Below are 25,348 nucleotides of genomic sequence, written 5' to 3'. Positions count from 1 at the left end.
CCTACCCGGTAACGAGTAGGATACTGTGGTACCTGTAACTCCAATACGATTCTGGAGTCACAGGAGGCTTTGCCACACTGGGAAGGAAAATTATACACCTCCTGGTGCCACCAGAAATTTCTGGGAAGGAAAATTATACACCTCCTGGTGCCACCAGCAATGTCTAAACTCAATTCTGAGCTGGTTCTGCTCTCATGGCTGCAGCCATGGCCCTGAGGTCTGTATGCAATGTATTTTCCCATATTTTAGAAAATTCTGTTTCAGGTTTCAGAATAAGACCATTAAGAATTGCTTCCTGAGTAAATAAAAGGCCAGAGAAGTTAGAACAATATTGCATCATTTTGTATTTCTACTTTCAAAGTAGAAGTACAAAAGAGTTCCTTACCGGCGTTCATTTGAAACACACTCCTAGAAGTAGGGATCCATTTGTATTTCAGCGAGCAGCACTTTTACACAGGCAGATTCCCGTGTCAGAAGCTGAAGCTAAAGTAGTACAAAGTAATAAGGTTCTGATACGCACTAAGCAAATCATTAAAAATTAGTTTCTTCTAAGGCAAATAGCATTGACATCAAAGTGAGAATTAGATATGCCTGTTGTTTAATCATCTTGGAATCAAAGCAATTAAAAAATCCTTATAAATATTATTTGACAAGTACATGCAGGCAGTGTGACAGTGTTTAAGATCACCATGGTACCTGACTGCTGTCGCAGTGACAGCAAGCCAGAAATCTGGAGGTGTTTCAAATGAGACAAGCTCCAAGGCTCCTTTTTAGATTCTGATTTCCTTGGGTAGAAAAAGAAAGGGAAGGCAAGTGCACAAAGAAGAGATATTCTTCGTATTACTTACTGCAAGAGAAGAGACCTTGCAATTTGGGGTGGGGGGGAAAGATCACAGAATCACAGGTTGGAAGGGACCTTAGCAATCATCTAGTCCAACCTTAAAGATAGTTATTTCCTTTAACACTCAGAAAACCTAGTGATGATGATTGCGTTCAGAGTCCCTGGGGATGAAACAACTCCAGAGTGATTACAGACTACACTAATAAGCAATTCAGTAGTTTACAAACAGTATATACTTCTCTACCCCCTTTTAACATTCTCTTAACCTAGGGATTATTAGAAAGGGGCAGCATCCCATAGAGGTTTAAACCGCCTGCAACATGATAAATGAAATATGCTAGAGAAGTAAAACCTTTGAAAATACACAAATACAGTAGACAACAGCATCCTTGTATGGTTAGGATCGGGTCTGGGAGTTCATAAGCACGACATAGGGTATTAACCCATCTCTGTTCTACATCCAGAAAGAATTGAAGAATTTTCTGTAAGGAGGGAGACAAACCAAAATAGCTGTGGGCAGAGAAGAGCTGCTATGGCAATTATTTAATGCAAATAGTTAATTTTGATAATGAACTAGCAAATGATAAGCACTGCATTCCCTGCATCTCCATCCCTAACATGGAAATAACTGTCTGTATCCCAGCCCTGTGCTGGGATACATAAGAATTATTACCCACGTGTGACATTTTTAATACAATAGAAATGAAAAATAAATCAAGGGAAACACAGATAGCACTGGTACTAACATGAGTAAAGCAGACCTCTGCATTTATTTCTAGTGACTACTGGATTTCCATTGAAATAACTAGATTTCTAGCCTTGCAGGGACACCAGAAGAAATGCTCACTGGTTATCTCTGGGGGCTCCTCCACCCTGAAGATTTCTGTGTCAGTAATTGATCCTTTGCTCCTGGCACACCTACTTACAGCAAGTTGGCAGGAGTGCAGCCTTGTGAGTTTCAACACAAGTTTCCAAAAAAAGATAAAAGTCCAGGGGCACATATGTTTGTGAGGCGGTGAGTTACAAGAACACCTGACGCATTACAATCACTCAAATCAGAGTGAAAATTTCAGAGTAAGGAGGAAGAGGAGACAAAGTAAAAAGCAGGAAAGGCCAGAATAGCCTGTCACATCCAGATGTTTATGCAAATGGAAGACCACATATGAAACGTAATATACTCAGAATTTATCAGGGGCATGGAGGTATGCCATTAGCTTCATAAGGCATGACTTTCTGTGCCCATGAACACACAGATCTACTAACTATACAGCACAGTACCAACTGTGCATGAAGGGGTGATGCAACACACCCGTAATTGTAAGACATCTTCTGTTTAGGCTCTTATGCTATCACCTGATACCCAAAAATACCCTAGAAGCACATGAAAAAGTCCTCCTGCTTATCCAGAAGTATAGATTGTACAGGTAAAACACTTTGCTGATTCAAAAAGGCCAAATATTTTCATCAATATTTGACTCACTGCTTTCTACCTGGTTTGTCTCTAATTAGCACTAACCAAGTCTAAAGTCAAAACTCCAGCCTGAGAGATAAAGAGGTGTTCGTACAGAAACTACAAGACAAAACGCATCTTCATAATTTCAAGTGTAAGAGATTTGAATGTGTTTGTTTTCAGTGCAAAAAGTCATGTTCCATCCACTCTGGTGACCCAGCCCTTGCCTCTGTCAAAAATATCAAGTGTCAAGAGGATGCTGGCCTTTGCATTAACAATGCTTGCAGTGTGAAGTATGTTTACCACTGGGGAAAGGGGAAAAAAAAAAATCTATTTCCATATCCAACATACAGAGCAAGTCTTCTCTAAATAAATGGACCCGTTTGTTCATATATGTCGATCTCAGTTCTCAGAATTTATTTTCAAGTAAGTTCAACTGAGAAGTAAAGGTCTAAAGAGGAAGACTTTTCTGCAGGCTACAAAGAGATGACAGATGAAGTGGAGGGGAAGAGATGATGGCAATCTGGTTTGATGATGTTTAATGAAACATCTGAAGACTTCATCCAATGCATGCACAATCAATTCTCTCGGTAAATCTATTAAACCCCTTGATGGCAGCCTGTTTGAGGCTGAGATTGCCACATGATCCACTAGTCCAAAGGGGAAAAAAGTCAGAAAGAAGAAAGTGTCCTCAGGAGACTTAGAGCCACATGCCAGAGTGTGCAGTTCATTTGTACAGTCTGACATACAATTTTAATTGAGAACCATTTGCATACCTTCACAGCAACTACAGCTCACTTAAAATGCAAATATGCTCACTCTTAAGCTGTCCTCTGGCCAAGGCCAGCGCTATTGCTCTCCAGGGTAATAAGCCTGGGTTGTGTTCATGTGTAACTCAACTAGCAAAACTGATTCTCAGTATAATCATCATAATGAACAAAATTGCACAGCTCAGCTATGTAAACTTACCACACAAAGCTCATTAATTAGAATACATTAGAACACACAGGTATTAAGTAATTCCTATATACTCCATCCTTGTTTTTAAAGCTCTGCTTTGATATTGCAGTTCACTAAATCCACAGAAGAATTATAGGCAAGGAGTTTTGTGCAGTTTCAAGTGAAGATTTCATACACTGCTTTAAAAAAAACCACAATAACACACAACCCCAAAAACATAACGTAATCTATGGTTTCCTAGAAAAATAAGTTTTGCCACAGAGCAAGAAGAATATGCTGTTTCCCTAACACAGCACTAGTCTCAGTACAGTAATGTAGAGACGGCAAGTAGAGACACCTTGCAAACCTGAACCTTCACCAGGAGAGCCTCTGTACTCTCACATGATCACGGGCGGCTTTGACCTGGGCCCCCTGCTGTGCTGCACAACACCCAGGTAGCTCTACTGAAACAAAACAAAGAACAAACTTCGAGGGCAAGGAAGAAGCCAAGGGGATGAACAGAGGGAGGAAAGAGGCAAAGCAGCACCCTGAGGGTGCAGGGGCACAAAGGAAAAGAGAGCAGAAGAAATGAAAGCAGAACCAGCAAAGAAAGGCAAAGGAGAAACGGGAAGACTCAAACACAGCAGAGGCAGTGTACTCCTACCTGAGAGGTGACCTGCATCTCAGGACCATCTGGAGTCCAAGCCCTCTCCAGGACCCTGTCTCGGGCTCTCAAAATGCAACTCGTATATAGCTTCCTACTCCCAACTGACCCTTCTCAAGCAGTCCCCTATTTAACAGATAACCCTGGAAATAGTCTCCTGTCTACCAGCAAACCATCATAACTGATGCCCGGGCAATCTTCAAGCAATGGCTTGTAATTTAGAAAAGCAGCAGAGTGTCTCAAAAGCATATCCTGCAGGTCAACATGCCACATGTTGAACAATCTTCTACAGATGTTCCAAAGAAAATGACCTTTCTCCCCTGTCAAAGATGACAGATGCTTCCTTGGACAAATACAGCCCAATGCTAGTTGTTTTATAACATGCTTCCTGCCTAGCTTTCCAGCCTTGCAAAACACACACTTTAACAAAAAAAGAAGAAAAAAAAAAAGAGAGAGAGAAAGGAAAAAAAAAAGGCACCACCTGGACAGGCTGTACTTTCAATCACAGATGGGCAGGCTCTGGTTTCCACAAGCATCACACTTATCGTACTACACCAGTACAAATTAGATACTTCTGCATGATTGCCTACTCCCTTAGTTAAGCCTGAGATTCACTTTATTGACTAGAGTGCTTACAATATAATTATTACATTTCACTATGTATTAATTTGTATGTATAAATATGTATGTAAAATATTGTGTGTGTATATACACATATATGTATATATACACACATATATGTATATGTATAAATAGGCATGTAAAACTTCCAAATTTGGAAGAAGGAAGATGTTAAGAAAAGGATGAGGTGGGATACTACATACACTCTCACAGAGCACAAGTCTCTGGTCAAACCACTTCAGACAAAAGACAGCATTTGACTTCAGTTCTAACAACAGGGAAAGAAAATAGAAGCACTAAACGCCATTTCCCAGATTTTGGATGGGGAGGTATCAATATTCTGCTCCAATATACCTCCATCGCAGATTTTCTTTGGCTGGAAGAATCCCATTAACATTTTCCCCAGTGGCTTATGAATATCATGAGTGTTCTACCTTTATTTGCATGCAGCCACTAAGTGAACTTATTTGCCCACAGGTATATGTTCATGTGTGCATACAGGAGGTCCAAGCCAGGATTTTCTGCATGCATAATCTTAAGAAACTCTCTCCAACCCCATTCTTAAAAACGGTATTAAAGAGCATGAGTACTACAATGCAAAATTATCAAAATACAGAAAAATGTCAGAATTACAGTTGTCAGGCAACCTTAAATAACCTTCTGCCCTTGAGTATATGTGCTGTAACATAGGCTGCCGTGACAAGATCCAGTACTCTTTTTCCAGCCAAACTCTGTTGCAGGTAGTGCCCAGGCAATGAATGGGAGCTGTGTAGCAAAGCACTGTGGCTGTGGTCTGCGAGCTGCTCAGGCTCACCTCATATTGCAGAAGCTGGAAGGTGCGGAGTGAAGCAGATGAGGAACTGTAAGACAACTAAGGAGGATCTTATGTTTAAAGCAGCTGAATGATACTCTGGAGCACTGGGCTGTGCCTTTACAGGAAAGCCCATGGAACAGCAGGCAAGTTTGCTGCTGCAAAAAACAATGATGTTTTTCCAGGTGGTCGCTCTGTGTGTTCCCTGTTTTCTCCAGGCTCAGTCTAAGGCACCTGGAGCCTGGTTTGCAGAAGGACTGATGTCTGTAACAGCCACAGGTTCACAATCAGAAATGTACACTGGCTATACCACCAAGACTCAGCACTCTGGGAACTTGGCTTGATGGTTTTTCAAGCTGGGCACCAAAATTAGTGGAAATCTTTGCATTTATGTTCTCTGCCCTCAGACTGTATTCTTGAAATGGGAATTATAATACCATAATAACTGATTATAACTATTTATTTATGGGATTTTTATGGCAGTAAGATGGTTCGCACAGGAGCCTCCAAAATAGTAAATTTTATTAAAATAAACAAAGGCATTCATAGTTTTGTATTCAATGCACACTGAAAACAAATATTAAATAAATAAAAATAGAGTGAATGAAGAACAGAAACTACTTAGCAGCACCCTTTCAACAAGCCCCTTATTATTCTGGGAAGTGAATGAAACAGAGACCATGTAGGAGGGAAAACAAACACATGACCAGAGCCAAACAAAAAAAACCCCAAGCATAAAAAAGAAAGGACAGTGCAGAGGAGCTGCGCTCAAGCAAGGAATGGTACCAAACGGGGAAGGTGGTGAGACAGAAAAGGGAAAGCCCTGGTGACAAGTCCCTGCTTGAAGGAGAAAGCCCTGGCCTCCAAGCAAAGGGAGGGTTGTTGGACACTGCTGTCACTTCTTAGGATGTGAGATCATGAGCCAGGCTGACCCAGAGCACAGCAAGCATTGGAAGCCACATTCAAGTTCCCAGTTGACAGCAAATTTCTCACACCCCAATTGCAGGTAAAAGTGCTTACAATACTCAGCACTATGGCCCAGCGCTCTGCTTGCTGCCTGGAAGGGTATGCGTTCAAATCTCTCCTGGGGTGCCAGAATAGCTCATGGAGAGCTCTGCACATTGTCATGCAAACTGGGGCTTGCAAGGAACACACAAAAAGGGGCAGAAGAAATGAAGTTGCATTGCAGGCTTGGAGCACAGCATCACACCTCTGACAACTCCTTCCAAAACGCCATGGCTGAGAAAAGCAATGTCCAAAGCTCTTTGAAAGGAAGTACTGTCCATGCAGAGCAGAAGTTGATGGTTTAGAAAAAAAGACAGAGATTCACTAAACGCAGTTTTCTTAACAGGTTGCTTCTGAAAGACGATCATGGCCAGCCACCATCCCCCAGATACCTCCATGGCCACTGGGACATGGCAGCACCATCCAACCCAACAAGTCCCTCAACTAAGCTCTCCTCCAGTAGCTCTTGGGAAGCAGCTCACCTGCTTCAGAGGTGAACAGGTCTTTTTCATCTCCAAGCTCTGGAAAAATCAAGACTTTTTTTTTTTTCCTCTCCCCCTCAAGAGAAGCTTCAGGTATTGAAACCAATCCATTTGTGCACCATCTTTCAAATCCTTGCCCTCAGCTGGGGTATTGTCTTTATTTTGTTTATTCTGCCCTAGCACCCACTAAGCTTGACTCTTTGTCTGCAAAGGAAGTTGTTATGACCTGAAGTGGCTCAGTCACACATCACATCCAGACTATGATATTTTGGTGCTCTTGGATCACTGCTTCTCAGCACCATAACTGTCACACTTAGCATTTGGCATGTTTAAACCTGTAAGTTTTTGTTTTTGTTAAAACCTGCTGGTTTTGGTTTTGTTAATCCTTGTTTTATAATACTTTTAAAAAAGAAACAAATATTTTAAAGGGTTTCTTTATGCTTTCATTTATATCTTGCATTAATTTTATGGGGAGAGTTTCAATTTAATGCAAATGCAGGTCTCTGTCACCCAGCAGCCTGCACTTTGGCTGACAGTTTAATGACATTTGCTCAACTACTCTTGCCCTGGTATAAATGGAGGAGCTGCCTTTCTCTTCTGTTTTGGCTTCCTAGAAAATGAAGGCTGAGACAGTTTGCTTCATCTGCCCTCAGCTGAAATAAGCAACAAGGTTTTAACCATACCGTTCATCTGAGAAGAGTGGTTGTTATGCCACCATTGACCACTATGTAGTTCAGACAAAGGGTGGGATCTATCTCACCAAACTTCAGACCCCAGACCTGAGCTAGTAATGCTTCCTTTCCTTTAGGAGTCTGTGGAAACTGATACTTTGAGGGAATGGTCCTCAGACACCTGAACTGAACCAGACTTACTACTGCCCCAAACAGCCTGGGTTTCTCCACATGCTCCCTGCTAAGCTCTGGGTGACCAGCTGTATGTAGACACGGCTCTCTGCTCAAGCTCCAACAGCAGTGACCTGAACACCACAGGACAGCAGTGGCAATGAAAAAAAAGCACATTTTACTACACACAGAAGTTGACTGGATTCAATCAGTACCTTTTCTCTTCTAGTGGAAAGGGCCAGTAAGAAGAGAATACAGCAAGACGCTGATGCCAATGCCTGCACCTTCAGCAAGACAGATTATGTGAATCAAAAGCTCTTCTTCACATTCCCACAGCAGTATCACAAAAGCCAATTCTGTCAAGTGTTTTGTTTGTTCTCATTGTATAATCAAGACATTTGTAGGCAGGAACAGGTTCCAGTCTAATTAAGTTTGATCAGACTTAAGCTTTTCCCAGACGCACTTTACAGTTGTCTCTGAGCATCATGGTGGTATTTACTGGGAAATGCAAGTGCTCCATTTCCATAAAAGCTGGCAGTTTAAAATTAGCTGCAGATAACTCAAAAGACTGCTTAGAGCAGAAATGTAATTTTCTGAAAGGGCTTATTGGTTCTGAACATGATGCACTGCACTCATGATCTGTCATGCCTCATTACTTCAGACCAAATAAGTCAGGCTGGTATAACTGCATATGCTAGAGACTCTCCTCAATGCTGAGTTCTTTTAAGATGCTGCCTTCCAGGCTAAAGTCTTAAAAAAAGCCATTATCAAACTCATTTTCTCAAGTCCTGTGGCATATTTACAGGTTAAATGGAATGAAATTTTTTTAATAGTTCTTAAAGCACAGCTCCACTTTTGACAGCGATTCAACAGAAATGTACTCAATTGACTTAAAAGTTTATTGCCTGTAAGCATTCAAATATCACTGTAGAGGTTTAATGAAATAAATATTATAGCAGCTTTACATATTTAACCAACGTTCAGAAGCTGTCAGAGAATTTATTCTAATTCCAGTAGTAATTTGCAAGTATCTTATTTGGTTAGGCCATTGCAAACTAAATACAGGGCAAGCATGTCTCTAATTTGCACTGGTGGAGTCATTTCAACACAAGGAAACTCTGTTCTTTCCATCTTGTATCTGCTTACTTAACTCCACCTAATACAGTTTGGGAACTCAAAATTACAACGCCATAATCTTCACTAGGTCTCCTTTGTTGTAATTTATTACAATGAAATCATTAGGAATATGACAATGCATACAAGGACTAAAATTCAGTGCAGAAGTCCTTTGGTTGTGCAGGGTCGAGGTAAAAAGCACTAGAAACTTATTTTTGTCACTAAACCAAGAGGTTTTACACCCTGCTTGTGACTTAAGAGAAAAAAATTCTGAAACAGTGGCATCATTTGTATGGTTACTTCTAAAAGTGGGACTATATTTCAAGCATTTATTAACCAAATTAAGCATATGCAATTTGAATTATGCTCTCCTTGTCTTATTAACATATTAATGAATATACATCAGCAAGTTGAACTAAAAATATATTGATGATTTGCATGTCTGATTATCTTTGTAGAGTTTTGCAATTGACAACTTGAAAGGACAGAGCAAAAACCAACTTGTGTCAATGTCTATGCAAAATTACAGCTTAGTGAGGTTCCTTAATTAAAGGGTCGTTCTGTATCTGTTGTAAGCTAAAATGAGAATCTCCTAAATGAAGAGGACTTGCGTTTGGAATTGTGTTTGAAGTAGTCATTTCTCTACTTTTAAAGCAGCAAACAGGACAATGATGCCTTAACCAAACGCGCTGCTAGTGACCTCCTCCCAAACATCTCCTTCCAGAGAAAAGCGGGGAAGTTTATGCTTCAACACACTGCCTCAGTTTTCAAAACAAGCAAAAACAACAACAACAAAAAATGGAACAGAGGCACGCAAGGAAACAGGGAAAGCTATTTTGATGATGAAATTGTTGACAGCTTCTTGTAGTGATTGAATGAAGAAAAAAAAACCAAAATGCCAAGCAAACCAGTTTATTTGTTAAAGCTGTGACTAAGACAGGATTCGCTTGCTTTTCAGCTCTACTCCTCACTGTTCCCATACTTCTACCATCGCTCCAGGCAACTCAGCTAACTCTGAGGTTCAGCTTGCCATATTTCCCACCTAACACTGGAGAAAATAATTGGGACAAGTAATAAGACATAGTATTTCAATCATGTTTCTCATTAATGACCATCATGAATGTGCGTAGCTGAGAAATTGTCTAGAAACTAAGAATACTAACATTGTTAAAATACCAAGATTCCTCTGTTCTTGCAATCTTAGCAGGTTCCTACCTCCAGATACCATTTTAGACCATTCCCAAATCAGATACCTTTTCTACACTTCTCCAGCCTAGAGACTCCTGTAGACAGTAAGTCTACAATCCCAAACTTGTCCAGCCATGCCTCTCATTTTCTATTCCTCCATTCTTTGAGGGAACACTGGCACTTTGGAGAGGTTATCCTTACCACTTAAGGAAAGCTTCTTTACTTCTCTTGTTCAAGAGACCACTAGCTCAGATTTAAAATGAGCGATCTTTTGAACAACTATGTTTATAAGTGCTTTTTTTCTTTAACATATCGGTGCAGAGTTCTCAGTTTCTTTTGCTCAATTTTGCCCTCACCCTGTCTCTTCAACAAATTGATCCAGACTAAAGATAATTTGGGAAAAAATAAAAAGGGTGGGGAGGGAACAAAAAAAAATTAATTTGGACTCACTCAGCCAATTTCGACTTTCAGCTTTGCAAATGTGTAACTACCAGGTAGTACCATGGTGAGAACAACTAGCAAAGGTCAGGAGCTCTTTAAGTCCTCCTCGCTGCACGAAAAAGACCTGTAACCTGAACCTACCATCTAAGACCCACATACAATTTTCTGTGGCAGTTCTATGTTTTTAACAAGATGAAGCAAAAGCCAGTGTATTACTCTGTAAGACAAATCAATTTAATACGGAGGTAAATGAATCTGCAACTGCAGATTAAATGTTTGATCTTCTTCAGTGCAAACTCCCACCAGTCATCTGCTGAAAACCTGACCTACACAACATGGAAGTTTATATCTGCAAAAAGAGCCTTGTTTCCTACAGTCTTAATTCACTCCCTTAGGAAGGGCATGAGCATCTCCCAAAAATTTTTTGCTGGCATCTAGAAGTCCCTAGGTACCACTGCTAGTAGTATAAACTGATAGCAGCAAGAATATCTGCAACATGAGCATGAATGAGAGTTTGCTTTTATGCAGATACAGCACTAGTATTCCAAATATTTCACATGTTGATTAACTACATTTCAGTACCCAGAGCTCATAATACCTCAGCATTAATGCTCAGTTACCAACTGCCAAGGACAGTTTTGTACACCAACAAATTCCAGCAGCTACCAGCTAAATCCCTCTCTTAGAGATTTTTGTAAAGGGAAAGGTAAGAAGAAAATGAAGGAAGAAGGGATGTTTATCTTTTCATCCATCTTTAACTAGAACAAGACATATCAGTAGAAGCACTAGAAAGACAGAAAGCCACAGCTTGCTGGAACTTAGAAGAGAAATAACTCCTCTATAAGATTATTTTACTGAGAACTGCCTACGAATTGCATTCTTCTGTTGCCCATGCCTTCTGCTGCCTAATGTATTAATAGAAGTGCTCACCACATGGGAATTCAACTTGTGAAGAAAGGTGAAAAAGTAAAGCTGCTGGCAGATAACATGCAAGCTGCTCAGAAGAAACGTCACAGGTTCACTCTTCCCTCAAAAAACTAAGACACACAGAGAAACGTGGCAAGTTTAATTGTACTGTGTGCAGTGACTTTGCTATCGTGTCCTGCTGGGTGGGTTTTTTTTTGTTGGATCAATTCTTGCACAGCCAAAGCTGGAATATAGCTTTTATGAAAAGTGTATATATTTATATATTTAAGACAGAATAAAGGGAATCCATAGGATTAAGCAGCAAAGAAGGGCATGAGTTACAACCATTTTTCCATTTCTGGCAATGTGCCAGCTTCCAATTTTACATCTCCTGATACCTTCTCCTGCAGCAGCTCTTCCTAATTAAAATAAATTAAGTAAGAACCTGTTCTTACTTACACCCCTAAACTCTAGTATTTGGGGATCTCAAGAGAGACCATGACAAACCTGGAAGGATCTCCAAATGCTTTTCAGCGGCAACATGGCATATTGTCAAGAGTGGGAAGGTTGGCCAGCTGGCAAAACAACAATTTTAAATGTACTTGGCCAGGCTAGGCCTGTAAAAACAAGATGCTTTGTCAGCCAATGCAGTGGGCACTTATGTTCATAACAACTCCTTTTTTTCCCTGAGTTTTCTAAGAACAAATTACTTGCTAATGTTGACATCCAAGTCCTCTGAAGAATGCAGATGGCCAGTAACACTGGAGCTAAGATGCAAAGAGGCCAGTTGTTTTGATTTCCTATATACACACTCTCCAGCAAAGAAACTCCTGGGTTTTTTGTTTTGTTTTGTTTTGTTAGAATCAAGCAAAACCTTTTACTTTTTTTCAAAAGAAGCCAGTGGAGATTACAATTTTTGGTCCTTCAACCATGCTCCCCTTCCTGGAACACCTCCTGGGGTAAATATATTTCATAAAATGTATTTATTCCGGAAATTATCCTGAGATAAATTATTTCACAAAACAGGACACACTGACTTTCACACCCAAACTACATGCTGCTGGTTTTACAAAAGGTGGACAGTGTCAAAACAAATAAGTAACTCCTCTATATTTACCCATAGGAGGCCTCACAACAGCAAATGCTCTCTCTGGGTCCTCAACAGCCGGCAACACAGCAGCCAAAAGGCCCAATGTTCGCGTTGCAAAGTTGCTTTTTAATAAGCCAGGAATCGATCACATTGGCCAAGTATGGTCCCCTCTGCTTCCTGCCCCAGGCTTGGTACAAGAAATGGCAGTGTTTTTTAATCTACCTTTTCCATTTCAGTTTTTATCTCTTCTGCAAATCTCCAAAGACCTTCTATTTCATACACTAAAGCTCCATCTTTCCAAGCCTTACACTATGTTTCACCTCAATTAAAGCCTGGTTTTGCAGCAGCAAGGCTGACTCTCTAGCTGGTTGGTAGATGTGGGAAATACAGAGCTGCTCCTCTACCCTCCAGGAGATGACCCAGGTCAGGATGGGTGCTCTGAAGAAGGCAGAAGCTCTGAATAGGCTTGTTTAAGAGCAAGGTTATGCGGCAAAACAGTACCAGTCTGCATGCGGCATTTCATGCAAATGCAATGCTTTAATTTGCATATTTACAATCAGTTTCTATACAACTCCAAGTCCATGGTGGTGAGGGATTGCATGGACAGTGGAGCTGTCTGTGATTATTTGCGCTATGACAGCAGTGGTGGAAGTGTCACGATGAAACTGTTCTGCCAACCTGCCTCAAACCAAACAATTCCTTTGGTGATGGAGGGCATGCAATTTAAGGTCTCCAAATTACCCAGTTAATGCAAAGTCATGAGGAAGCACAAGAAACTCATAACCACCCTCTAAGCTCATCAGTGACACAGGAACTTTCTTACTAGAGAACAGAGCCAGAGATGTGGAGGTTTTGAAGCTCATCAGTCATCTTTGCATCCAGCCTCTGCAATGTGTTATCTTTAAATGCCATCAGGTTCTTTTGACCCTACACCACCCCCTGCTCCCAGCATTCAGTGTCGCAGTTCCCAAACAACTGCTCTCCCTCTGCTGAAACCAAACTCCTGATTTCCTGACCCATAAGTTCATGCGTTCAGACTGAACTAAAGCACGAACTACAAAAGCAACAGAAACATACTCTCAGCTCAACCTTCCATATAAGCTTCAGTGAATAGAGAGAAGGAACTGAAATGCACAAAGCAACTGGATTAAACTGGAGCATGAAAACATCCATTTTACCTGAAAGTCTGTGGGCTAAATGCTCTGGTCTGTTGTGGTGGAGACCCTGACTGCAGTGACTTTATCCAGCTTGAGTCTTGAGGATCTCAGAGCATGCACCACCACAAGCTCTCAGGGTAACCTGCCTCAGCGCTGCAGGAGTAGCAGAGAAAAGGTTGAAAAGTTAGAGAAATGCTTTCAGTAGGGGAGCCAGGATGAGGATTAAGGGCTGTTAGCTAAGGGTATGTTCCAAAAATGTACCAACCACTTCTGGAGGCAGCGGAGCTCATAGAAAACCAGGGTGAAGACTTCTAGAAAAGCCGCGACCGGACAGTGATAACATAGGGGTGAGAATAAGAAAGAACAGGTCCTTCTGACTAACTCATAAATGTGTAGCACCAATTTCAGAAAAAGGTGTAGCTGAGTGAGACAATTTTCAACAGACATGTCTGCTGAATCCAGCTGCCCCTGTCCCAGCCTCTGATCATAGTCTGTATCCCAAGGCTGCAAGAGACAGCTCTGAAGTGTGTTTCGTCAAAGCTACACAACTTTTTATTGCTGCATGAGAATGCCAGATCAATGTTAGATCGCAAAGTATTTGTTGATCGTATGAGATGCATAACAGATAGCAAGCAAGTTCCCTGTCATAGTGTCCAAGACCTCAATATATTTTCAGAGAAGGTAAAAAATTTCAAGGGTCCAGGACTGAATCTGAATTTAGGCAGATGAAAGGTAAGTAAATATGCATTGTTATGGTAACATCTATATTCATACAAGCTCACCTTAAATTAATCCAGAATTGTTCCCATAATACCCTGAGCTCAGCTACAAAAATTTGTCTCACTTATATTATTCTGTTGAACTACTTCAGCAAATACAGTTCCAGAGTAAAAACAGTTGACAAAGAATATATGTGTGTGCATGCACCTGCACACCTGTATGTGTGTATACACAGCACAAATAAACAAGGATGGACACTGTTAGTATCACTAATTGTAGAATATCCTTACTTCATATAGGATGAACAGATGAGGTACTAATGAAAAAATACTGTTAAATATATAGTGGAAAAGTGATAATTCAAGTTGGACAGTTATTTAATATCTCAGTTTAATGCTCTTATCTCCGTAATGCATTACACTTAAAAATCCCAACAGCCACAAATAACAAAATTCTCTTCTTGTTCCCCAAGTTTTGCTTTGCTTTCAGGAGAAGGTGACAAAAATTGAACTGTTGAAGCAAAGGACTACAGAGAGTGCCATGCAGAGGATTAAGGACATAACTGAGTTAAATCAGTCAACTGTGCTCTGGTTTCCTATGTGCTGAGTAACCCATTGCCCTCTCTGGTTTTTATTTGCTTTGTGCTGTACTGCCTTATGTAACTGTTCCCTCCAGCTCATAAATTTCCAAGGTGAATAAAAGCTCAAGTGATTACATTCAGCTTGGCCACAAAGGTGATTTTTTTCCACTAGCTTCTACTTACCGGGTTTTATATTTTTAATCACATAAAAGTACTATGCCCGTTGTGGTTAGGTTGATTGATTCAGCTTCTAAATGCCCATGCTTTACCATTTTTGACCGGAACAATAATTCCAATAACGTAAATAACTACAAAGATTAAAATGGATTAAGGCTGAAAAGGAAAAATTGTTTGATGGTTGTTTTTCTTTCCCCTTTGCAGGCCAGGCTGCCCTTATTTTGGTTCGAGTACCTAGAACTGCTTTTTATCTCCTAAGCATTGCTTTGCCGATACCGATATCCTTCAAAAGGCAGTCTGTCTTTTCAGAATAGATCCTACATAAAAAGGACTGGAAGTCCATTATCTGAAGTTATTTTCAGCAATAGCTCTGAAGCAACCTGACCTCGAGTCACACCGAGGCAAAAGCAAACACAGCCATAATCCTACCTCGCTCTATAGCATGAGTTTACTCATAATGTTTTCTTGATCTGACCCTTCTTCAGCAGGGAAAGCTATTGCTGGAGATAACTGCAGCCTAGAGAAACCAAGAGACCTGTGCTTACAAAAATGTGCAAAACACCGACAGATCCTCAGTGGCATTCAGTCTGTAATCCTAGCAAGGTAATGAGATTTACAGAAGCTAAATCCTAAGAATTTTTTTATTATACTGTGAAAGCATGTTCAATTTTAACATTTGCCAGCATGTGTGAATTCAGCTTATCATTTGTTTATAGCACAGTTGATACAAGTCTCAACCTAAATTTGTGTAGAATATTCATAATTAACAAGTTAGAAACAATTTTGATCTCCCAAAAGTTTACTTTGACACCTACTTCACTCTTTTCCAGAACATTAAAAGAGTTAAATCTTCATAGTCATACAAACTAAAAGTTGATGAAATTTCAAGCTCCAAACCTTCAAAATCCTGTAGGAGTGTTTTATATCCTACATATAGCACATGACAATTGTCTACATTCATCACAAATTCTTTCTGCACCTGAATTATCAAAATTATTACCTGATTTACTATTATTTTTTCTGAATTACCAGGGTCTGGATCCAGCCATTAGCAGAGAGCAGATGTGAAATACCTAAGGTAAATTGTGAATTGACAGTTCTTACTTTTTCAGTATCAGGTAATTCTTGCACTGACAAAGGATCACTTCATCTAGTAAGTCCTGTCATCATGAAGTATTTATCTCACTGGTGATAGTTTTAAATGGCAATCAAAATACAGTCAGAACTAGGAAATATTAGACTTTTCAAATTTATCAAATGACTGTTACTAATGCTTGCCTGCTAATTAAAGAAAGATGTTTGTTTTATATTAAAATATAGATCCCTGGTGATTTCAGACTTTAGAAAAATTATATGGAGTGAGAGGCTGCTCTTTGCCCTTAAATTTGAAAGAAATTATCTTAATTTCATAACTTTTTTTTTGCGGCTTTTAGTATGTGGTATAAGGCATTTACCTACCATATGCCATTAACTAAGTTTTATGATACCTCTGTCAGGCAGACATTTCAAAAAAGGACAGAGAAGAGATATACAATGTTTTGGGAAAAAACCCTCTAATCCATAATCCTGATGTGATTTCCTCAGCTCTTTCTGGGAAGAATCCTGCAGCGGAAACCCAGACTTCATGTTAGATTAGGGGAGAAAAATACTCTTTGCTCATAAAACATGCTTAACATTCCAAAGAACCGCAACAAAAGTGCTATTACATGGATTACCAGTATCTTGAACACTGAAAAGAAATGCATGTGAAAATACCCACTCCGTAAATAAGTTCAAGCATAAAAGGCAAGAGCAAATACTCAGGCTACTCTACAATATTTGATCAGTCTCAGATATTAAACTGAGTATAATGCTGCAAGAAAGTAAAACTTATTGGCAAATCAGCCTAGAACAGTGGGAAGAATGCAGCCCCAAAGGAGAGGCACATCTCATAAGGAAAATAACATGGCAAAGCCCATAAAACAAGTTTAAATATATCTTAATGCCAAGCCACAGTGCAAAATCAATGCTATTATTTTCTATTAATGAGAAGGTCAGATATAAATCTGTGACTGAAATCTGCAGGTTAGCTAACGTTGCGCAGCAGTGACTGTTCACCATATATAGCAGTGTTGATGCAGTGGGGCAGGAAGGGCACGAGAAGGGCGATTCTCCAGGTCACTCCACTGTCCCTCCTGGCAGATTTGTGTCTGGTTGAAATTTCATGCCAAGAGAGCTTTACAGTAATGCCCAGAGAGGGAGAGCAAGATTAAAAAGGATGTAAAGAAGGGGGCAGGGAGCTATAGATGTTTTAAGAGAAAGCCAGCAAGGTATAGAGCTACAGGAGGATAAAACTATTGTCCAAAAGAAAAGGGGCTGTTCAAATGGAAAGAATGGACTGGCAGTGATGGGTGCTGAATATCATGAACAGATGAAGACAAATTCAGGCTAAAGTGCAACTGCTTTAGGATTTTATTTTTAGTCATATTGTTAAAGGAAAAGGGCTTTCAAAGCAGAATACTTCATGGCTAGCAAGTTCATCTGCCTTTAACCAGGATTCAGTAAAGACTGCATCACCAGCATAAAGGGAACTTTAAATGTCACTGTAAAATCCTTACTGAAGAAGACAACTTCAAACTGCAAGTTACAGATCCTGAACCAAACTTCCCAAAGTTTGGAGCATCAGTATTTCTGAATGTTTATTGTTAGAGGTGTTTTTAAGAGCACTCAAAGGAAAGGGTTCATTTTTTCCTACCATCAGTAATGCCAGGGATAGTAACAATTAAATCATGCAAGCTGTAATAGATTCTCAAACCCATAAACATCTCCCTTCTGTCAGAAAACATTCAGGAAATTTGACATAATTCATGTAAACTCTGTCTACTGACATTTATGAACCAGTCACATCAAACTCCCCTTTTCTAGCCATACTAGCTCTCACACATATATTCATTCTGTCATGAAAGAGCTGACTGATTAAAATTCAGAGATGGCAAGCAGAAAGCAAGGTTACTTATTGAAGCAGAAGGAGCAGACAACTGCCTGGCCTTCTGCTGGAGAGATCTAAATCCAGTCCAGAGACACCAAGAAGAATCAGAGCGACTTTGAATTCTGGAAAGGCACATTTTCTACAGGGTATTTCTTTGCTTCTGTTGAAACATATGAAATATTAATGTCAATTCATTACACATCAATGCATTTGTATCCTCCCCTGTTATCAAGTGTGCAAATGAAAACAGCCTGTTCTGAATAATTTACTCCTGAATCATTAGCCAGCTTTCTTTTACAAATCCAGATCTTTGCTATTTGCCAAATCACGTCTATGACTGACAACCCTTTAGAAAAGATGATCTCAGTTAAGTTTCAGAAATGTACCAGCATATGTATTTGATGTGCTACAAAACTTGATATTTAGAGCAGATATAAATGTGCTACCAATAAAATAAAAATACACATAAAGGCTGTAAACCATGATGGTTTTAAGTTTGTGGGCTGGATCCAGCGTGCAGGAACAACTTGTTCAACCTCCAATAGTAAAGTCTCTGTAACCATCTTTCCAGGAGGTCCCCAAACACATGTGGGAAGAGCCTGAGGGCTGGATGACCTGTTCTGGCAACCCGCTTGCTGCTGTTTCAGTCCCAGGGTTCCCTCAACAACTCCCCAATATGTGAGCATCCTGTGGACTGTCTCAGCTAAAAGCTTTGCACCAGAAAACCTATTTAAACCAAAGCTAAAGACTACATGAAACCAGATCGCCTTGAAATAAATACCAGTTTTGACTCAAGTGGTGACAATCCTAATTACTCCATGATTATTTCTTTAAGTACCAGTCTAATACCCTTACACCAACAGTCAGACTTGCTGACAGCTCACTACTGCACTGTGTAAGGCTGCATGGCTAAAATAATTCATTCTGGTTTTGTTGTGGGGCTCCTTGGTAAGAGAAATTACAGTGTGTCAGAAATGTCTATTCTTCCTTCATGTTCACATCCCCTTTCTCTCCCTGCACAGGCTAGAAGAAATATAAATGTACTTAGTGATTGATATTACCATAATAATCCATTACCAGGGAAAAAAACCATTTCAAAACAAGAGTCACTAACTACATAATTCCCTTATGAAATACAACAGTGATTCTGAGTTAAGGATTTTAGGATTATTTTTTTAATGAACACAGGTAATTTTCCCATTTGCTCACTAATGTACTCATTCTAATGTACTCACTGTAAATTTTTTTTTTTTAAAAAAACTTTTTCCATTTGTTACTAATGGAATATAATTATTTCCAATCTCAAGATCATGAGCAGAAAACTACTTTTTTGAGGCTAGGAAAAAACCTAAAAACATACACCATTATTGTATTGGTCACTGCAGAACTACGTGAGTGGAAGGCAGTCAGCACTTAGGAAGGGTAAGTTTTCAAAGCCTGAAAGAAAGAGTGAGCTAACAGAATAACTTCAACAATATATATTGTCTCAGTAGGATCTCAATTTACTTGTACTTTCATTCTGGCCTTGGTATAGCCACACAGTTTCAATTAAATCAGTCTGCATAGGCTCTAGGTCTGTATATATTTTAGGTATACCTAATCCAGGTACTCTTTCACTACGTTACTAAAATATTATGAAATCCAAGGAAACTTGCTAAACACTAACTATTAAAATTAAAACCCCCAAATTAGTTTGTGGTATGCTTTGCAGTAGCTACTGCTAAGAAATGAAGTTTTAAGATTCGCTAACACATTGCAGAGGAGAAAGATACTGAACTGAACCACATTTCCTGTCAGAAAGGGACAGAAAAACTGAAGATGGGAAGCCACTCCTTTAGCTGTACATTCTTATGAATTATAAAGATCAAAAAAGTATGCAGTGTTCGGTACTGATAGAGCTGTGTATCTCTTTCAGGCAGGTAAGACCACATTGCATAATGTAACTGGTAATAAAAGATGTTCTTGTAACATGAAAACAGGTGTTATGTAAAACAAAGAGGAGTTTTTCACCTCATTTGTCCTAAAATGTAAGGAATGTTTGATCATCATACTTTGTGAACTTTATTCTTTTTAGCTTCTCCTTTGCAAATATTACCTAATTTTAGTATTTGATTAGAGAAGAAAAAAGACTAATGGACTTCACAGTGCATAGAATACAAATAATTTTAATGAAATTGTTAGTATGGCTGATTTATGTTTGATTTCTATGTCCTCAGATTTTCCAAGCTTAATGTAAAGTGAGCTGTCAATACATATAATACAATACATATAAGATATAAAATAAGCAAAAAAATTACATTCACCACCCAGAATATATCTTTGTATCCAAAGACGGACCACAAGCTCAAGTACGTTAAAGGCCTGGTGGTGACTCCATTTGGATGCACTGAATTCAGCAATAGGTAAAGTGTCTCAGCAAAAGAAAGCTTACCTGCCCATTTTTTCCCAGTTCCATTTCAACTATTGCAACAGGAGTGTTTATCTGATCAACATGTCTTGATTGTGACTTCAGATCCACTCGCCAGTTCATGTTTTTCAAGACATTATCCCAACGGCTTTGATTGATCAGGCTGTCATGGATCTTTATTCGGTGGTTCTTCCAAAATTTTGCAATGACTGCAGCCTGATCAGATGTGATGCCACCTTGTTTTTTGGTTTGGGCAGTGAGAAATGCCTCCAGCTGATTCAAATCCATGTCTGCTGAAGCAATTGACTGCATGGAAAATAAGAGAAAAAGGGAAAATCTTGCTCAAAATCACTCCTTAACAGTCAAAGCTGAAGTCTACCAAAAGGTCACATCTTCAGGGTTTTACAAATACTGGATTTTAAATGGATAGTGCAAACAAAGCTGGGTTATGGAAATAACCTGACAACTTTCATTAAAACTCAATTTGCAAGTGCCTACCACTTATCCTAGGTTCCTGCCCCCAAACAGCTGGCAGGTAACGTATCAGTAACAGTGATGAGGGAACTGAGAGCACCTTTCGGTATGCAGTACCCGTACAGGATAACAAGGAGGTTTCTCACTGCCTGCCTGACCCCAGTATGCCCAATGCATACCCAACTGGTTGCTGCTGGGAGCTAGGTCAGGCAGAATGCTGCTGTTCTGATGGTCAAAAAGCTGAAGCACATATGGCATACCCTTGGCCTAGGCTGAAACAAGTGAGGAGACATCCCAGCTCACTGCAACATCCACAGCTTCATCTGCCACCTCCGTACCACATACAAGGAAGCAAAACTGGTAAATGCTGCACCAGTCAAGCAGGGTCAGCAGCACCAGCCACAGCAGTGGGCTGGCTGCAGTGGCAAGAGCGTGAGTTTTCCAAGGGATAGTCCATGCGGCTTCTTCCGAAGCATCAGTGGACTCTGGCAGGCTAAGTACCGTATTTGTGTTTTGCAAGGGAGTGTAAGGGGTCATTTACTCCTCCTCCCTGCACAGCAACAGAAATTATTCTTCCCAAATCCATTTTTTAGTAGATACCCAGTTTTTCCACCTATTTTTCCAAAGCTGATAATCCTACAGCCTCAAATTTGCATTGCCTAACCGGCAATGGTTGCTAAATATAATTGTGAAGGGAGGGGAGGACAGGAGGCAGAGAGAGGAAACTGTGGCCAAGTTTCCTCCAAGCAGACACTTTTGCTTCATTCTCACCCAAAATGGATGCAGCTCATCCTAAATGAACATGCCACCTCCAAGTACATGCCAATGTGGAGCACACCAAGATGAAGTGTGGCCAACATTGCAATCCTTGGGATTTGCCTCAATTTACTTTTCCTTGACATGGTATTTCTACTGCTGTACTCCATGCGTTCAGGGAAATGACAACCTCGCTCCAAAGCGTACTATTAGCCAACAGGGTGACACTGTATGGACGGACACGTGGTGTGTTCTTCACAGTGCCTGTCTGCAAAGCAGGACATCACTTATCTAAAAACCAATGGGTTAGCGCTCTGTGAGCTTGCCAAGGACGCAAGACCTGCTGCTTCTCCCCATTTCATCAACGATGAACTAAAACTGTCAGCAGGGTGAACTACCAGCAGGGTTTGCCACCTTTGCCATCTAGACCAGACAGATGTCGAAGTACATGATCTTAGTCACACCCAGGAGTGGCCTGAAATAAAATGGCAGGTAAAAAAAACACAAAACAAAAAAATTCGCCCACAGAACCACAAGGACTAGCCCAAAACAGAGCTCACATAACACAAAAACAGCAGAACAGTGGCAAGTTTAGTGCTTTGAAGGGAGTAAAGCCAACACTGTGACGTGTTCAACCTTCAGCAGATACACTACCACATCCTCCTTATTCCGAGTTTTTTTTGTCAAGAGAAAAAGCAAGCCAGAAACATCCCCCCCTAAAAACCCCAACAAACAACTTGTGATCTATAACAGTTGCGCTGCCTTTTATAATGCAGTGTACAAGACCTTTCTCCTGAAGCTTTTATAGGTTTGGGGTTTTTTGGTGGGGTTTTTTTTTTTGTGGTTTTTTTTTTTTATTTTTTTAAGAGGGATGCACTGCCTTCCCTCACTCTCGCAATGCATTAGCTGCCATCTGTTACGTGATCAAGAAAAGAAATGGCACTCCATACCAGAAGTAACTGGAGCATCTGCCAATTTATTATAAAACTTGAGATGCCTAGTACACTGCTCTGTCTCTTCTATACAGCATTCACCATATCTATATATTGTTTGGTTTTATCATGAAGGTATTTAACTTAAGAGGTAATTATCCTGTAATATTGAATTACGCTCTAAGTGAAAAAAGCACATTTCATTTTCAAAACAAAAGCTATTTAGACTTACAGCCCTTTCCTACATCCACGTCTTACATGAACAGGACTATCTATTAACAGCAGTATGGAATATTTACTGGTTTAATATTTTTCATATCCCTACATCTGTGTGTGGATCTGCTTGCATGTTGTGTGACACCAACTACCGCTTATGTACACCTTTTGTGCTGGTTTATATGAAGAGGGGGAGGAATAGGGGTGAATCAACAACCCCAGACCCCAGCACCTTATGTAAGCCCTGTCAAGACCAAGATCAAGTTGAGATGCAGACTTTCTTCTCAGTTCAGCTGTGCAGAAAATTGCCTTCTGTTTTATTTCTGTGCAGGAACCAAGAACATAAACTGCATCCTCTGCACTGAATGAAGCAAAGGTGTCATGGAGAAACATCTAACCTGTATTAAATGTGAACCTAATGCAGATTCACTGGATCAAATAACCCAGGTAACCCTTTTTCCAGCTTGATTTTATAACATTCAAACATTTTACATTTTTAATTTTTAGGGGTTTCTTTCAACCTTACCCCCTTCACAACAACTCTATTTGCAAGATGCAACAATATTTCTGGCAGGGCTTTGCTAAGCTGATAATAAACATACACACACGAAGTTCCTTGTTGTGCCTGTCACATGATATAAATCTGACTTCTAGTTATATCCGGAAGAGGAAGCTTATGACCAAGCTTGCAGTTTTAAGCATGACAAAACAATATTACTAGGGCTTATACAGTTCAGCTAAACTTGTCTGTGGCAAAGATCATCAGCAGATTGACGATCAGATTAGATCCCATCTGAGCTACATTTAAAACCTCTGTAAATTCATGTACTATAAGCACCGTGATATAGTTTGCTACCAAAATACTATCACATAAAACAGAGGAAGGAAACCATGTATCATAATTAGCAATCATTTCTCTCTCTCTCTCAGACATGTATGCACATGTACCCACAATATGGATCGCCTAATACTGTATATGTACACAGCTAAGAAACCAGAAGGTAACAACCATACTCTATTTTGGTGGAATAGTTATCAGATAATGTATGCTTTAAATAACATACCAATATAGTCTGTCATTCAGACTAGAATCTCTCTCAGCTTGGAAATAGGACTACTAATTAAAAACTCCTTTAAAAAAATTAATGTAAATTTTAATTGGAAACAGGTACAACCAATTAATGAGTTATACCTCAGTATAGTTGCATGAAGATATTAATGAAGACTTTTTTTTTTTTATTCCTAAACAAAACCTACCAGCTATAAAGGCTTTCAAGTCACAGAAGAACAGCAACTCATTTTAATATTCTTTTTCAGTTTTAACTTGGAAACATTTCATTGTGGACAGGAAACCTGATATAAGTTACAATGAATGAGAGAACAATTAAGGTGTTTGCTAATCTTCCATCTCCTTTATTGTGGAAACACTTATATAACTCATTCTTTAAACAAGCATAGTTCTATTCCGTTGCTTGTATAAATGACCACAGTTAAATTTTGGACTTTTTTAAGCTTGAGGAAATGTTTTAATTTAACTTGGCAAAAAAATTGTATTTCCATTCATATTCTGCACAGCATTACAAACAGTTCTTTCCATTACTCTTACCAATGCTCATTTATTACATAGAATATCATATCACAGTGAATACACCTTACTAATATTTCTAAGGATTAACTGAAAGTTAAAACATGAGGGGTTCTTCTATGGTTATAACTAAAGACAGATAAAATATATCTGATTATAGGTCGGTCTCTCATGCTTTCAAACCCTAGGAGCTTCGGATGAGCATTTGCCACCACCAGGACAATGATTAGCTGTTGTCCAGCCCCACAGCAGTGATGAGGATGGTTTCACTGCCAGAACAACACACACACACACATTGTAACATCATTACTGGAAAATTCTTAAGACTTAAAGGTGCTGAAACCTATTTTATCCATCAGCTCCTACGGATGAATCACTGTCAGCATTGGTCAAAGAGGGATATGTCTCATTAATGCCAATTACTTAGCCCAGACAGACCTTAAAGTGCAGGATCTACTCCAGTAACTTGAGTCACTGTACTGTCAGCGGCATGCATCATTATATTATACAGACTTCATATTCTGAACTAAGTGTGTATACATGGATATCCTGTTGTGCTGGTTTTGGCTGAGAAGGGGTTAATTCTCCTCACTGTGGGGGTCGGCTACCTTTCCAGCTTCCCGCCCTCTGCCGCGTGGCGGGGGTGGGGGCTGGGAGGGGCAGGGCCATGGTGGGGACGGCTGACCCCGACTCGCCAATGCCAGGTTCATTCCATACCATGTGACACCATGACCAATATATTGAGGGTGGGCAGTGGCAGCGCGGAGGCGGTGCGGTGCGGCGCCGGGTCGGCGGGCGGTGAGCGGCTGCGGCGCGTGCGGTTGGTTTCGGCAGTTCGTTCCCCCTCTCCCCTCCCTTCCCCCTCCACCGGGGCTTTGCGCCTCTCGTTGTTCTCCTTTACATTGCATTTCTACTGTTGTTTCTTTTAATTTTAATTATTAAACTGTTCTTATCCCAACCCACGAGCGTTACCCTTCTGA

At 40.0% G+C, this 25,348-nt stretch overlaps 1 protein-coding gene across 2 annotated transcripts in view; it reads right to left on the bottom strand.

Moving 5' to 3' along the window:
- COMMD1 (copper metabolism domain containing 1) overlaps positions 1 to 25,348 on the bottom strand; it is a 95,467-nt gene that overhangs the window by 42,858 nt on the left and 27,261 nt on the right. For both annotated transcript variants that reach the window (XM_075088335.1, XM_075088336.1), the window contains exon 2: positions 20,430 to 20,711. In XM_075088335.1, coding sequence (XP_074944436.1) covers positions 20,430 to 20,711 — 282 coding nt within the window. The remainder of the gene's footprint in view (positions 1 to 20,429; positions 20,712 to 25,348) is intronic.

The sequence above is a fragment of the Phalacrocorax aristotelis genome, chromosome 3 (genome assembly GCF_949628215.1).
Source record: "Phalacrocorax aristotelis chromosome 3, bGulAri2.1, whole genome shotgun sequence".
In the NCBI taxonomy this organism is placed as follows: domain Eukaryota; kingdom Metazoa; phylum Chordata; class Aves; order Suliformes; family Phalacrocoracidae; genus Phalacrocorax; species Phalacrocorax aristotelis.
The sequence above is the reverse complement of the archived record's forward strand: the minus strand, read 5'-3'. Positions and strand labels throughout refer to the sequence as shown.